This window comes from Sapajus apella, unplaced genomic scaffold (genome assembly GCF_009761245.1).
Source record: "Sapajus apella isolate SASKATOON/1434 unplaced genomic scaffold, GSC_monkey_1.0 scaffold15, whole genome shotgun sequence".
Lineage (NCBI taxonomy): Eukaryota > Metazoa > Chordata > Mammalia > Primates > Cebidae > Sapajus > Sapajus apella.
This window is the reverse complement of record NW_022436955.1, coordinates 1,228,041-1,241,666: the sequence shown is the minus strand read 5'-3', so window position 1 is coordinate 1,241,666 and position 13,626 is coordinate 1,228,041. Positions and strand designations below refer to the sequence as shown.

The following is a 13,626-nucleotide window of genomic DNA, read 5'->3' as shown; positions in this document are numbered from 1 at the left end:
CCTCAGTTTCCATCTTCTAGAAAATGGGGGAATAACCCATGTGGAGACGAGGATTCAGGAAGTGAATCTATGCAGCTCCACAGGGTCCATGGGGTGGTCGGGGGGATGAAGCAGGGACCAGACTCTGGGTTGGTCTTGAGTCTTAGGGAGAGGTTCTAGGCCAGAGAGCAGCATGGTCAGCCTCCTCCTGCCCCTGCTGCAGACGCAGAGAGCACGGCTTCCTCAGAACACCAAGGTGTTAGCATTATAGCCACTCATTGTTCAGCTGGAGAAACTGAGGCCAGGGGAGAAACCGAGTCTCATCAGTTCACACTGGTCATCGGTCCTCCATGCATTCCCCATCAGCTATAGTCCTCTGACCCCAGCCCAGCCAGTGATGGCCTAGCTGGGTGACTTCGAAACCACTGAGGTCCCTAGAGGCCTCTCCCTCCCTGCTGCCCACAGCAACACAAGTGGGCTGGGCCCTCTCGCTGGGGCCTCTTCCTCTCATGTCTCTAGAATGGCCTTATCCAATGGGCATCTGGCCCTCTGGACCCACTGACAGAGGCCAGCTGGCTGCCATTTCTCCCCTGCCGTCCTCCTGCTGGGACTTGCTCAACAACCCTATAGGGTAGGTCCTAGCATCGCCATTTCCCAGGGGAGGAGACAGAGGCCTAGAATGGAACCGCCAGAAATGCTGGGGGTGATGGCATACCCAGCTGGGTGGGGGTCTGCCTGGGATGGCTTCTAGGTGGAAGGGAGCTGCCTTGTAAAGGCATTCATTCATTCGTTCCTTTGTTCATTTATTTAGAGATGGAGTCTCCCTCTCTCGCACAAGCTGGAGGACAGTGGCATGATCATAGCCCACTGCAGCCTCAAACTCCTGGCCTTAAGGGACCCTCCTGCCTCAGCCTTCTGAGGAGTAGTACTACAGCTGCAAGCCACGCACCTGGCCTGTGAAGGCATTCAGATGGGGCAGTTAGAGCACCAGGAGGTGGGAGGAGGTTGTTTGGGAGGTAGCGTTCCATGGGGCAGGAACAGAGTGAATAAGAGCCTGGGATATGTTCAGGATATGCTAAGAATTCGGTTTGCTTTGAACGCAGGGCATTTAAATGAAGGAGATTAAAAACCACCAAGGCAGGAGAGCCAGGCAGGGTCTGAGGGGTCCCTCACAGCCTTGAATGAAGGGCTGCACAGGCAGTAGGGAGCCATGTGACGTTACAGGGCAGGGGAGTACCGCATGGGAACACACAAAGGCACGCTTCTCCCTCCAGCCTGGCTGGCTCCCCAGGCATCACACAGGCTCAGAAGCCAGCCAGACAACCCAGGGGACGATCTCACTAGCTCAGCTGCCCAAGGGAACTTCCTCTCTTGGCCTCAGGGGTGGTCCTGGCTTCTGGGAGTCTGGGAGGACCAAGGAGCTCCTCCCTGCAAAGGGCCTGCACATTGCAGGGGAATGGCTGCGCATCACAGGAATCGTCGCGCATTGCAGGAATCATTGCACGTCGCACCACAAGCAGGGCACTGATGGGCAAGGCACTTCTGAACGACCCCCAGGGGAGGGCAGGCAGGGGCCGGAGCAGGGAAGGGGCTGCTGGCAGGGCTCTGGAGGCCTCACCAGCTTGTCAGCCCCCAGTGCATCATTTGTAGAGCCAGGAGCCGGTTGCTAAGAGACCTGTTGCTAAGTTGTAAGTTGGGCCTTTTTACTCCAAACAAAGCTGGTGATTATCTGCCAGGGAAGTGGCCCATTGATGGGGGAGGGTGCAGGATGGGGGTGGAGGGGATGCGGGGAGCCGGGAGGGGACTGGTACCGTAATCAAGCCCTTCCCAGCAGGCTTGTCATTCAGCAGCAGCAGAGGCCTAGTGATCTTCTTGCTGGAGACGATCTGGAGGAGAGAGGGGAAAGGGTGATCAGTGTTGGGGAAGCCCTGGGAGGAAAAAAGCTCCATAGGCGCTGCTCAGCAGGGCTGCCTCCTGCCCTGGGCTGGCTGGTGACCTGCCTGAGAGTCACTGTCACCCTGGGAGGTGGACAGCAGCCAATCTGGGCAGTGAGGAGGCTGGGGCCCAGAGAGGGTAAGAAACCTGTCAGGTCTCCCAGATGGCAGGGAATCCCAGCAGTCGGACTCTCACTGCCTGGTTTGCCCCTAGGAAAAGGCATTTTGGAGGCAACTGTGGGAGATTAGCCCCTAGATCCCTCCTCCAGAGGCATTCCACGGACCCCGCTGCCTCAGGATATGATCTCTGATGGACTCTGATTCTATGTATTTTCATTTATTTTTCTTTTGAGACAGGTCTCCATCACAGATCACTGCAGCCTCAATCTCCTGGGCTCAAGCAATCCTCCCATCTCAGCCTCCTGGCTAGCTGAGACTACAGGCATGTGCCACCATGCCTGGCTACCTTTTTTTTTTTTTTTTTTTTGTAGAGACAAGGGCTCATTATGTTGCCCAGGCTGGCCTCAAACTCCGGGCTCAAGCCTCCCAAAGTGCTGGGATTACAGGCATGAGCTATAGGGCCCAGCCAATTCTATGTATTTTTATTGGCTCGAATAGGTAATACATTCATACAGGGTTCAATAATCCAAACAACATAGAGAGGCACATTGAAAAGTCATCCTCCCTCCTGTGTCTGCCCACTGCACTCAGGGGCCGGCACGGTTCTTGTTTTCTGAGTGAAGTGCAAGCCTGTCCTATGCAGCAGAGGACACACACGAGTCTCATCCAGTCCTGCTTCTGTGGGGCTGGTTCTTCTCCCCAGATCCATGCCCTGCCCTACTCCACCTGCTCTGTGCCCTGGAGACTGTGCCACCCAGCTCCTTTGTCCTCTGGCTTTCAGAGGTTCAGCCAGTGGGGGGATGGGCAGAGACGGGAGAGCAGGAGGAGTGAGAGGTGGGGCCCCGGTTTGATGGGAGCTTCTTCATTACTCTGCCTTCTGCCTCAGTTGCAGTCCAGAGGCCTCCCTCCATTGGCCACAGGCCTCACCAGGCCCTGGCAATGCCACTTCCTCACTGTGCCTTCCTTTCAGGCAAAGGTGGTCAGCTTCCCTCTGAGGCCAACCCCTGGGTTGGTTTCCCCATCCCTTGTCAGTTTCCTGCCCCGTCCACAAGCACGTAAGCTCTCTTCTCAGTTACGCCACAGGGTAGGGACCCTAACTACTGTACCCTACTGCTTATGCACAAAGTAGACGTCACGACCACGGCAGACCCTTGCTTTGTGCATGGTCACCATCTCCTGGAAGGCCCAGGACATTTCAGTCTCTACTAGAACCCTTGAAAGCACTTTCCATTTCATTCCCTCATTACCCCCGTAGGCTGAGCAGAGTAGTCATTATAATCACCAAGGAAAATGTGGGGAAACTGAGGCCCAGAGAGGGGTGGGAGCTTGGGGAGCTTGCCTAAAGGCATGCAGCCATAAGGAATGATTGAGACTTGTGTTAGGGGCGCCTAGCCCTGCTCGCTCCCTGCCTCCAGGAGCTTACTAAGGACTGGGATGGATGGGGAAGTGTGGCCCAGAGAGAGAAAGGAAGTTGCTCAAGGTCACACAGTGAGTCTGCCACAAAGCAGGACTACTGTGGTCATCTTGGTTGCTGGTTGGATGTCCCTACCCCAGGAGGTCAAGACCACAACTGATTACTTCTAACAATCAGAATCTCTGGCCACCAGGGCCCAGGATCCTGTGATCCGGGGGCAACCTGGATCTGCACACCTGCAACCTCCGCCTCCCAGGTTCTAGCAGTTCTCCTGCCTCAGCCTCCCGAGTGGCTGCGATTATAGGCAATCTATTTGACTCCTCCTTCAGATGGATGCTCTTTAGCCCACCCTCGAACCTGCCAAGGCTGTTGCCCCCACTCTGCATCTGCACTTTGGGAGCCACCCAGGAAGACGGGGCTGGGGACAGAGCGCAGGAGGAGACTTTCTGAGGGGCTGCCTTGTCTTTGGGGACTGCTCCCACCCCCCAGGAAGGCCCCGCTCACCGTGCCCAGGCTGCAGGAGAACTGGCCCAGGAAGTCATGCTCGTCTAGCTGCATACTGGATTTATCCTGGTCGAAGAGCGCGAACTTGAGCTTCTGTACCTCCTCAAAGTGGTAGTCGAGCACGAACTTCTTGGAGAAGGCGGGATTGAGATTGTTGATTGCAGTTTCTGTCCTGTCGTACTAGCAGAGGGGCAGGGAAATGGAAGTTGGAGTCAAGGCAGCTGGTCCAAGCCCTCACAGGCTGCTGGAAATCATTCTGCTAACTCGTACAACGCCTACTCTGTGCCAGGCTCTCAAGGTCGTGGTCAGTGACTCACTACTCCCAGCTCACAGACAAGGGTGCTGAAGCACAGAGAGGTGAAGTGACTTCCCCAAAGTGGGATGGCTTGTGGAGCAGGGCTGAGACTCGAAACCGGGGTCTGACTCTCCTACCCACACTCTTAATTCTTCGGCCCTGGCTCCATACCCAGGTGTCAGGGTCAGAGCTCGGGCCCTGTCCCTGCCTGGGTAAGAGATGGAGGAAAAGTCCCTTTCCCCATCTGAGCCTCAGTTTCCACCTCTGTAAAGGGAAAGGATTTGACTACCTGTGGTTTTCAATTTTTATTTTGGAAAAACCCCTTTTTCAAACCATATTTTACATGGAAACTGACAGAGGAAATAGAAAGTAGGGAGGATTTTGGGGGGAAGGCGGGGTCAGGGGCTCCGCAAGGAGGAGATTCCCCCAGGATTCTTGTATAGAATCCTGACACTGTGCAGCCCAACACCCCCGCCTACTGTGGATACCAAAGCCTGGCTGAGGACAGGGCCTTGTACTGTGGGTCAGCGGTGGCACTGGGACAGGAAACCCGCCTCCTGGCCTCTGGATGCTGAGGCCCCAAACCGCGGAGTCTGGGTGACAGTCTATTTTGGGGGCCAGGCTGTGTTGACTTTTCCTCCCACCCAGTCCACTTCCAAGGGCTGGAGCAGCAGGGACGGAGGAGGTCTTGGCCCTGGGCTATTTTTAGCCAGAGTGGCTGGCCTGGGTGGGGGCAGAGGTTGTCAGGGAGGGTGGGGGCTGTGCCATGAGTCAGGGGGATGCCACTCCCTGAGGGGCACTCAGGGGTTCTAGAGACCTGGCAGAGGGGAACTGTGCCCCAGACATGCCTGTCACAGGCCTGGGGCTCCCCCAGGAGTCCTCGGCTGGTCCCGTGTCCCACCTCCCACTGCCAGTTGTACCATCAACACACTGGGTGACACAATAAAGTCCCCACCCACTCTGGGTCCTTCTTTCCCCCTCCGTAAAGTGGGTCAGCAATCCCAAACCACTTTCTTGGCATCACAAGAAGGAGCCAACATCCGTGGGAACTCTTTGTAAACCACAGTAGGTTCAGGTGGACTCCCACCGTGGCCTACTTAAATACCCATTAGAAAGCACACATGTATTTTGGGAAATCTACGTGCAGATAAAGCCATGTGGAAGGCTGGATACCAAACTGCTAACAGTGGTTCTCTATGATAGGTAGGTTCCCAACAATTCGGATTTTCTCCTTTAGGTTTATCTGGATTCTCTGCAGTCACTCCAATAGTTTCCTTTTGTACAAGCAAAGCAAGGTTTAAAACCTGAAGGTATTAACAGCTTAGGTTTCTCAACATCCTTCCTCAAGAGCTGCAACTCTATGCAACCCTCAAGCCAGAGTCTTCCAGCTCAGAAGTCCTTGCCTGGGGCACCAGTAACATCCCCAGATCTGGGCCCTTTCAAGGGAGTCAGCAGGAAAAAAATATATAATTTCACAGATGAGGAGACAGGTTCAGAAAGGGATAGCCACTTGCTTAAGGCCACACAGCAGGGAGTAGGATAACTGGGCCTTGGACCGGCTCCTAAAGCCTGAGCTCCCTGTTTCTCTGTTTCTTACTGACCATGTGTTCATTTAGAAATAACAGGGAAAAGTTATTTAAAAGTGGAAGCGAGCATTTTATAAAACTATAAAGTTTTAACTATCTATAACAATTTTAAATAAAACAAGGCCAGGTGTGGTGGCTCACGCCTGTAATCTCAGCACTTTGGGAGGCTGAGGTGGGTGGATTGCTTGAGGTCAGGAGTTCAAGACCAGCCTGGCCAACATGACGAAACCCCATGTTGCTACTGAAAATACAAAAATTAGCTGGGCATGGTGGTGCACGCCTGTAGTCCCAGCTACTCAGGAGGCTGAGGCAGATGAATCGCTTGAGCCTGGGAGGCAGAGGTTGCAGTGAGCTGACATCTCACCACTGCACTCCAGCCTGGGGGACACAGAGAGACTCCATCTCAAAAAAAAAAAAAATCAAATAATCAATATTAATTATATAATTATATATATAAATCTATGTATTTTAATTGTAATAATTTAAACACAAAGTAATATTTTAAATGTATTTAAAATAACATTTAAGAGTAACAATTTACCAAGTAATCCCCTGCCACCAGCCCACACTCCAACTACTATGACAGTCCCTGGATCCCAGTCCCGGGAGACTCCCTCTCCCCAGCAGCCTAGCTGCTCCCTTACCCACCGCAGACACACAGAAGAGCCTCACCTCGATCCATCTGCCATTGTTCTCTGTAAAGAGGACACAGAAGGGGTCGGACTTGGAGGTAACATCCCGGTCCAGTAGGTTCTGGCCACTCACTGACAGCTCCACCTTGCACACGCAATACTGGGGGCCCGTGGGGGCTGCCCCCGCTGCTGGGGCACCCCCACTGGGTATGTAGGCCATGGGAGCTGGTGGCGGCTGCAGGAGTTCCTGGCAGTCTAGGGGAACAGGAGTGAGGGTCAGAGAGTGGACAGGCACCTGCTATGCTGCCCCACCATAGGGAGGACCCACCTGGCCTTTCAGAGGTAAGTGGAGAGATGAAAGGCAAGGTGAGGTGGGGGGAGTGGGTAGTCAAATAACAGGGGCAAAGGCTTGGAGAAAGAAGAATGCAAGGAAATGCATGAAAAGGAGGTCTCAGCTGAGCACAGGGGCTCGCACCTATAATATCAGCACTTGGGGAGGTCAAGTGCCTGGAAGCCTGGAGTTCAAGACCAGTCTGGCAACAAGGAGGATCCTGTCTCTATAAAAAATTTTTAAAAATCAGCCAGGCCATCCGCCGGACATGGTGGCTCACGCCTGTAATGTCAGCACTTTGAGAGGCCGACGGGGGATCATAAGGTCAGAAGTTCAAGACCAGCCTGGCCAAGATGGTGAAACCCCGTCTCTACTAAAAATATAAAAATTAGCCAGGCACAGTGGCAGGTCCTGTAATTGCAGCTATTCATGAGGCTGAGGCAGGAGAATCGCTTGAACCCATGGGGATGGAGGTTGCAGTGAGCTGACATCATGCCATTGTACTCCAGCCTGGGCAACAGAGTGAGACTCCGTCTCAAAAAAAAAAAAAAAAAAATTAGCCGGGTGTGGTGGTACATGCCTGTGGTCCCAGCTACTTGAGAGGCTGAGGCAGGAGGATTGCTTGAGGCCAGGAGTTTTAGGTTGCAGTGAGCTATGATTGCACGTCACTGCACTCCAGCCTGGGTGATAGAGTGAGATCATCTCGAAAGAAAAAAAGAAAAGAAAAAGGAATAAAGAAAACAGAAAGGAGTCTCTGTGCCTGGTAGGTGTGTTTAATTTGTCTGAGGTTATTCTCTGCTGTGGTCAGTTTCACCAGGAAGGATGCACAGCTCCTGTGTTTCCCCTGCCACATGAGCAACAAATCACAGCGGACATGGGTGTCTTGGACACTCATTACACCAGGAAAACCTGGGCTTCTCCTGAGCAACTAACATGTTGGCATCATGTGGCCTTAGTGGAGCTTATAATTGCTCAGCCTTCCCTCATTCCTTTGGCCACTAGGAAGCTCACTTCTGGTAACGTCAGAGGCCTTTGAAGCAGAGCAACTCCATCTTAAACAGGAGCTGGGTAAAATAAGGCTGAAACCTACTGGGCTGCATTCCTAGATGGTTAGGCATGCTGAGTCACAGGGTGAGATACGAGGTCAGCGCAAGATATAGGTCATAAAGACCTTGCTGATAAAACAGCGTGCAATAAAGAAGCCAGCTAAAACCCACCAAAACCAAGATGGCCACAAGCATGACCTCTGGTCATCCTCACTGCTACACTTCCACCAGTGCCATAAGTTTGCAAATGCCAATGCAACATCAGGAAGTTACCCTATATGGTCTAAAACAGGAGTGACATGAATAATCTGCCCCTTGTTTAGCATATAATCAGGAAATAACCATAAACATGGCAACCAGCAGCCCTTGGGGCTGCTCTGTCTATGGAGTAGCCATTCTTTTATTCATTCATTCATTCATTCATTCATTTTTGAGACGGAGTCTGGCTCTGTTCCCCAGGCTGGAGTGCAGTGGCACGATCTCAGCAACTGCAACCTCTGCCTCCTGGGTTCAAGTCATTCTTCTGCCTCAGCCTCCCCAGTAGGTGGGACTACAGGCATGCACCACCATGCCTGGCTGATTTTTGTATTTTTAGTAGCAACATGGGGTTTCACCATGTTGGCCAGGCTGGTCTCAAATTCCTGACCTTGTGATCTGCCAACCTCAGCCTCCCAAAGTGCTGGGATTACAGGTGTGAGCCACCACCCTGGGAAGATTTTGTATTTTTAGTAAAGACGAGGTTTTACCACTTTGACCAGGCTGCTCTCAAACTCCTGACATCAGGTGATCCACCCACCTTGGCCTCCCAAAGTGTTGGGATCACAGGTGTCAGCCACCACATCTGGCTATTCCTTTACTTTCTTAATAAATTTGCTTTTACTTTATGGACTCACCCTGAATTCTTTCTTGCACGAGATCCAAGAACCCTCTCTTGGGGTCTGGATCAGGACCCCTGTTCTGCAACAGTAACATTAAAAATTCACCCTTGTTCATCGTCTATCACATTCACCCTGTATCTCCAGCCCACACACAATGACTGGTGCACAGGATGCATCTAGTATATATTTGCTGAATGAAAAAAGGATGAGTGTATAAATGAACGAATGGACAAAACCTCCACATGCCTCAGATTCTGTCTGCATTGGTCCCTATCTTCAACATACAGTTTACCCTTTCACTCATACACAGTCTCCCAAAATTCTGTGCCCTGGGCCTCATGTATCCTCCCCCTGTCACGGCTAACTGACACGTGATCACTTGATTCATTCACTTGAAGTTCTGTTTTCCTTGGAATGCAAAGCGTTGGTGAGAGTGGAGCAACCCATCCCAAGAGGTGGAGGTGGGCCTAGATCACACCCATTGCAGGCCCAGCAGACAAGTCCTCTGGCTCTCTCTGCCTCAGTTTCCCATCTGCGCAGGTTCAGGACACAGTCTCCTACGGTCAGGTCTCATTTCTACTGGCATGTGTGCATTTACCACTGGCCCTGTCATCCCAGTAGATGAACCTAGCCTCTAAACACTTACTTGACAACTCCCTAATACTTTGTCCTCTTGAGGCTAAGGGGGTTACTGACCCTGCACTTCTCCAATGAAGGGAGGTAAGTGGAGGTGGTGGGTAGGCTCCCTCCGGGAACACAAATCCAAGTCACGGTGCTTGTGAGCACCAACTGAGCATGTCGTCACCGGCACAATGTCTCTAATCTTCATTCAGTCTTATGAGGCAAGTATAGTAATATCCTCATTTGCCAGAGGGGGAAACTGAGGTTCTTTCACTCACTCTAAAGGGTATACTGAGCATCTACTAGGTCCCTAGAACGGTGCCAGTGCTGGGGATGCTGCAGTAAGAAGACTGCTCTCGGCTGGGTGTGGTAGCTCAGGCCTGTAATCCCAGCACTCTGGGAGGCCGAGGTGGGTGGATCACTTGAGGTCAGGAGTTCGAGACCAGCCTGGCCAACATGGTGAAACCCCATCTCTACTAAAAGTACAAAAATTAGCCAGCATGGTGGGACACACCGGTAGTCCCAGCTACTTGGGAGGCTTAGGCAGGAGAATTGCTTGAACCCTGGAGGTGGAGTTTGCTGTAACTCGAGATCACACCACTGCACTCCAGACTGGCCAACAGAGCAAGATACTGTCTCACAAAAAGAAAAAAAAAAAGAAGACTGCTCTGTCTTAGCCCCCGAAGAGCTCAAAGTTCAGTCAGGCAGCAATACAGTGAGAGGGCAGGGAGAGTGGAGGACCTGCGGGAGCTGTGAGCCCTGAGAGGGCACCTGAGTTTCATTCTGAGAGCGATGGGAAGTCTTGGAAGCAGAGAACTGACATGATCTGATTTGTGTTTTTAAAAGCTTACTCGGCCCCTTGTGGGGAGAAGGGGTTGTCAAGCTCAGGAAAGGTAGTGGAGAGACTAGCAAGGAGGCAGCTGCTGTCCTCCAGGCAGAAAGGACCAAGTCACCGTCACTAGGCTGGGTCCACTCCCCCTCCCTTTCAGCCAGGCCACCGCGCATTCCGGAGCACCAGCCTCTTGCCAGGCAGATGCAGTCCCCTGCAAGCCCCAGTTTGCAGGAGGCCAGGGTAGAGTAGGGCTGGAAGCAGAGACCTCCCAGCTTCCCCTCCAGAACTAGAGCTCCCCAGACACGCCTCACGGGAAAAATCTGGACAATGATGAAGCTGGTCCTCAGCCCCCTCCCTCCCAGCCTTTGTCCCTAGAACCTTGTTATAATCACACGAGCTCAGAGTGTCAGGACCGCACTACAATTTGCCTGCGGGATTTATTCCTGTCGTGTAAAAATCAGTTTCCTTTGGAGGAGCTGGTGAACTGCGTTCACTCTTACTGTGTACAGCTGGGCAGCTATGCCAAGTGGGGCTGGGATGGGAAGGGGGCAGACAGGGATGTCCAAAACCTTGCTATGTGGCTGAGAGCACCTGCCCATGCCTGTACCTGCCTGAGGCAGGACAATCACCCCCATCTTAGAGATGAGGAAACTGAGGCCCAGAGGGTAAAAGTCACTTGCTTGAGGTTTAGGGCCAGGAAAAGGCAGAGACAGGGTGCGAATCAGGTGTCCAGACTCCCAGGCCAATGCTTGGCCTTTTGCCAGGGCGAGGAGATTTCGGGACACTGTGGGACTTAGGCAGGGATAGCTAGGACATCGGCCAGGCCAGCGGAGCCTGAGGCTAAGAGGGCAGGTTGCGATCAGGGCTGGGGAAGCCAAGGGTATTCCCCCATTTGAACACGCACCCAGGGTGGGTCCCAGAGTATCCAAGGTCACCAGTTCCTCTGGGTCACCCTGTCCACAACCCTGCATCTCCCACCATTGCTGGTGAGGTGGATTCTAGCTCACTTACCCTCTTCCCACTTCATAGGCTCCCTCTGTGACATATTAGTTGCCACCTGGGCCACCTATCCTGCTGCCTGATCAGACACTTCTGTTCTCATTCTGATGGTGTCAGGCACACACGCCCAGATTCACATGCTTCCTTGTCCATTTACACATATGTGCGGTCACATATACAAATATATACACACATGCACCCAGACTGACAAATATAATGACAGATGCTCACATGAACACTCTGGGGTCACCCCCTTCTGTCCCCATCACTACCCTGCCCCCCAACCCCCTGCCTCGTCCAAGCCCCATTATCTTGCCTTGGTTATTCTGCCAGCCTCCTACCCTTGCCTCCCTCCAGCCTAACTGACAGGGTGGACTGGAGGGACAGGTCATGGGCTGGGAGTGCTGGGCCAGGAGCCCCTAGCTCTCTGCAACTCCACCTGGATCAGCTCAGGCCCCCTGTTAGAGCGAGCGATGGGTGGGTGGGGAGGGAGCTCCTTCCCCAGCCAGGAGCAGGTCCTCCATCTCCAACTCACCCTCTGGCTGGAAGCTTCTGGATACTCGAAACGGGGAGCACATGATGTCTGCAGTTGGGGCAGGCCAGGGGAAGAGTGGGTCCCTCTGTGCCAGCCCGGCAGCAGCCAGGCGGACTGGACCCTTAGGCCTGACGCAATGGAAAAAGAAACTACAGCTTAGGCTGGGCTGGGCCCCCTCCCCTCCTACCCCAGCAGGAGGGCAGGCAGGGAAGGTGTCATTAAGGGAGGGCTGGGCCTGCCATGCGCATCTGAGCATGGAAACACCCCTGGGGCAGCCCCCACCCCACAGGTAATTTGAGGTTTCAGGCTGGGGGATGGGATGGGGAGTCAGGGCCTGCTCAAGGCATGGTCCTGACTCCTGGCACAGATGGGCACAGCCCTTCTGGGGAGACCAGGCCCCCCAGGCAAAGAGCTTGGAGAGCGAGTTTATGAAACTACTGGTCCCTTTGACAGATGGGTCAACCGAGGCAGAGAGAAGACAGGGCCTAGGAATTCCCAGGCATTGATTCATTGGTTCATTTAACAAATACTCCCTGAGTGCCCCGGGGCTGTGGAGTTAATGAAACACACAGGAGCCGGTGGTGGCTCACACCTGTAATCTCAGTACTTTGGGAGGCTGAGGTAGAAGAATGGCTTGAACCCAGGAGTTTGACACTGCAGTGAGCTGTGATTGTGCCACTGCATTCCAACCTGGGTGACGGAGCAAAACCCCGTCTTAAAAGAAAAAAAAAGGACACATAGGGTTCAGCCTCCACAGGGTCCACTGGTCCCAGCGAGGAGGCATCTTGGCCTTAGGCAGGACAGGCTTGGACACTAGTGCTGAATCACAGGCCTAGAACATCATGGTTCTAGCCAGAAAACTAGGATTGAAACTCATCGTCCTTCATCCCCTCTTATCTTCACCTCCTATGTCCCACCACGGCGCTGATTTCACCTTCCAGCCGCATTCGGCGTCCATCCCATCTCCCCGCTTCCACTGTGTCAGCCCAGCCTGGGTCATATCATCTCATGCCCAGCCACATCCTGACCCATAACAGGTATCTCTGATGCAAGCTCAGCTGCACTCTCTTTTTTTTCGAGATGGAGTCTCACTCTGTTGCCCAGGCTGGAGTGCAATGGTGCGATCTCGGCTCACTGCCACCTTTGTCTCCTGGATTCAAGTGATTCTCCTGCCTCAGCTTCCTGAGTAGTTGGGATTATAGGCGCAAGCCACCATGCCCAGCTAATTTTTGTATTTTTAGTAGAGGTGGGTTTTCACCATGTTGGTCAGGTCATTATCGAACTCCTGCCCTCATGATCCGCCCCCCTCGGCCTCCCAAAGTGCTGGGTGCCCGGCTGCACTCTCTCCCACACCATAGCCAGAGGGAGTCTTTAAACATAGAAGTCAGATGTCACCATGGCTCTACCTGAAAATCTTCCCGTGCCCTCTTCATCCAGGTCACACAAACCCCAAATCCCACCCAGGCTGACAGGACCCTGCGTGACCTGTCCCCACTTCTTGCCACCCTCCCCGTGTTCGCTCCCTCTGCCCCAGCTGCACTGGCCTCCCTCTGCTCGGCAAATATGTCAGCATATGTCAGCCCTTCTCCTGCCTCAGGGCCTTAGCACTTGCTGTTCTGTTTTTTCAGGAGTGCCTTTCTTCACCGGCAAGGTCTTAGTTGTCAGGTTAATGTCACGTCCTCAGAGGCCTTCCCTGATCACCCAGGCTGACGTAATCCATCTCCGCTCCATGCTGCTTCCTTCACAGATCACTGCAATGTACAATTGTTTTACATATTTGTCTATGTACCTGTGTCTGTCCGTCTGCCCCTGTCCCTCAGGGGGACATCGCCACTGTTTCCCCAGCACCTACAGCTGTATCTGCACATGGGAGCACCTAATCAATGAGGGAGGCGGGGGCTCGCCAGGCAGGCTCCATCA

The 13,626-nt window shown here is 53.3% G+C and overlaps 1 protein-coding gene across 5 annotated transcripts in view; it reads right to left on the bottom strand.

Annotated features, from left to right (window-relative positions):
- The window catches only part of CPNE2 (copine 2), a 55,987-nt gene that overhangs the window by 29,613 nt on the left and 12,748 nt on the right, over positions 1 to 13,626 (bottom strand). For 4 of the 5 annotated variants that reach the window (XR_004270534.1, XM_032283954.1, XM_032283955.1 and 1 more), the window contains exons 2-4: positions 6,505 to 6,719; positions 3,952 to 4,131; positions 1,791 to 1,865 (exon numbers count right to left, since the gene is read on the bottom strand). Coding sequence is in view for 4 of the 5 variants with exons in the window: in XM_032283954.1 (XP_032139845.1) it covers positions 1,791 to 1,865; positions 3,952 to 4,131; positions 6,505 to 6,684 (435 nt within the window). In the remaining variant the exon portion in view is untranslated. The remainder of the gene's footprint in view (positions 1 to 1,790; positions 1,866 to 3,951; positions 4,132 to 6,504; positions 6,720 to 13,626) is intronic. The other variant, XM_032283956.1, reaches the window with a different exon arrangement.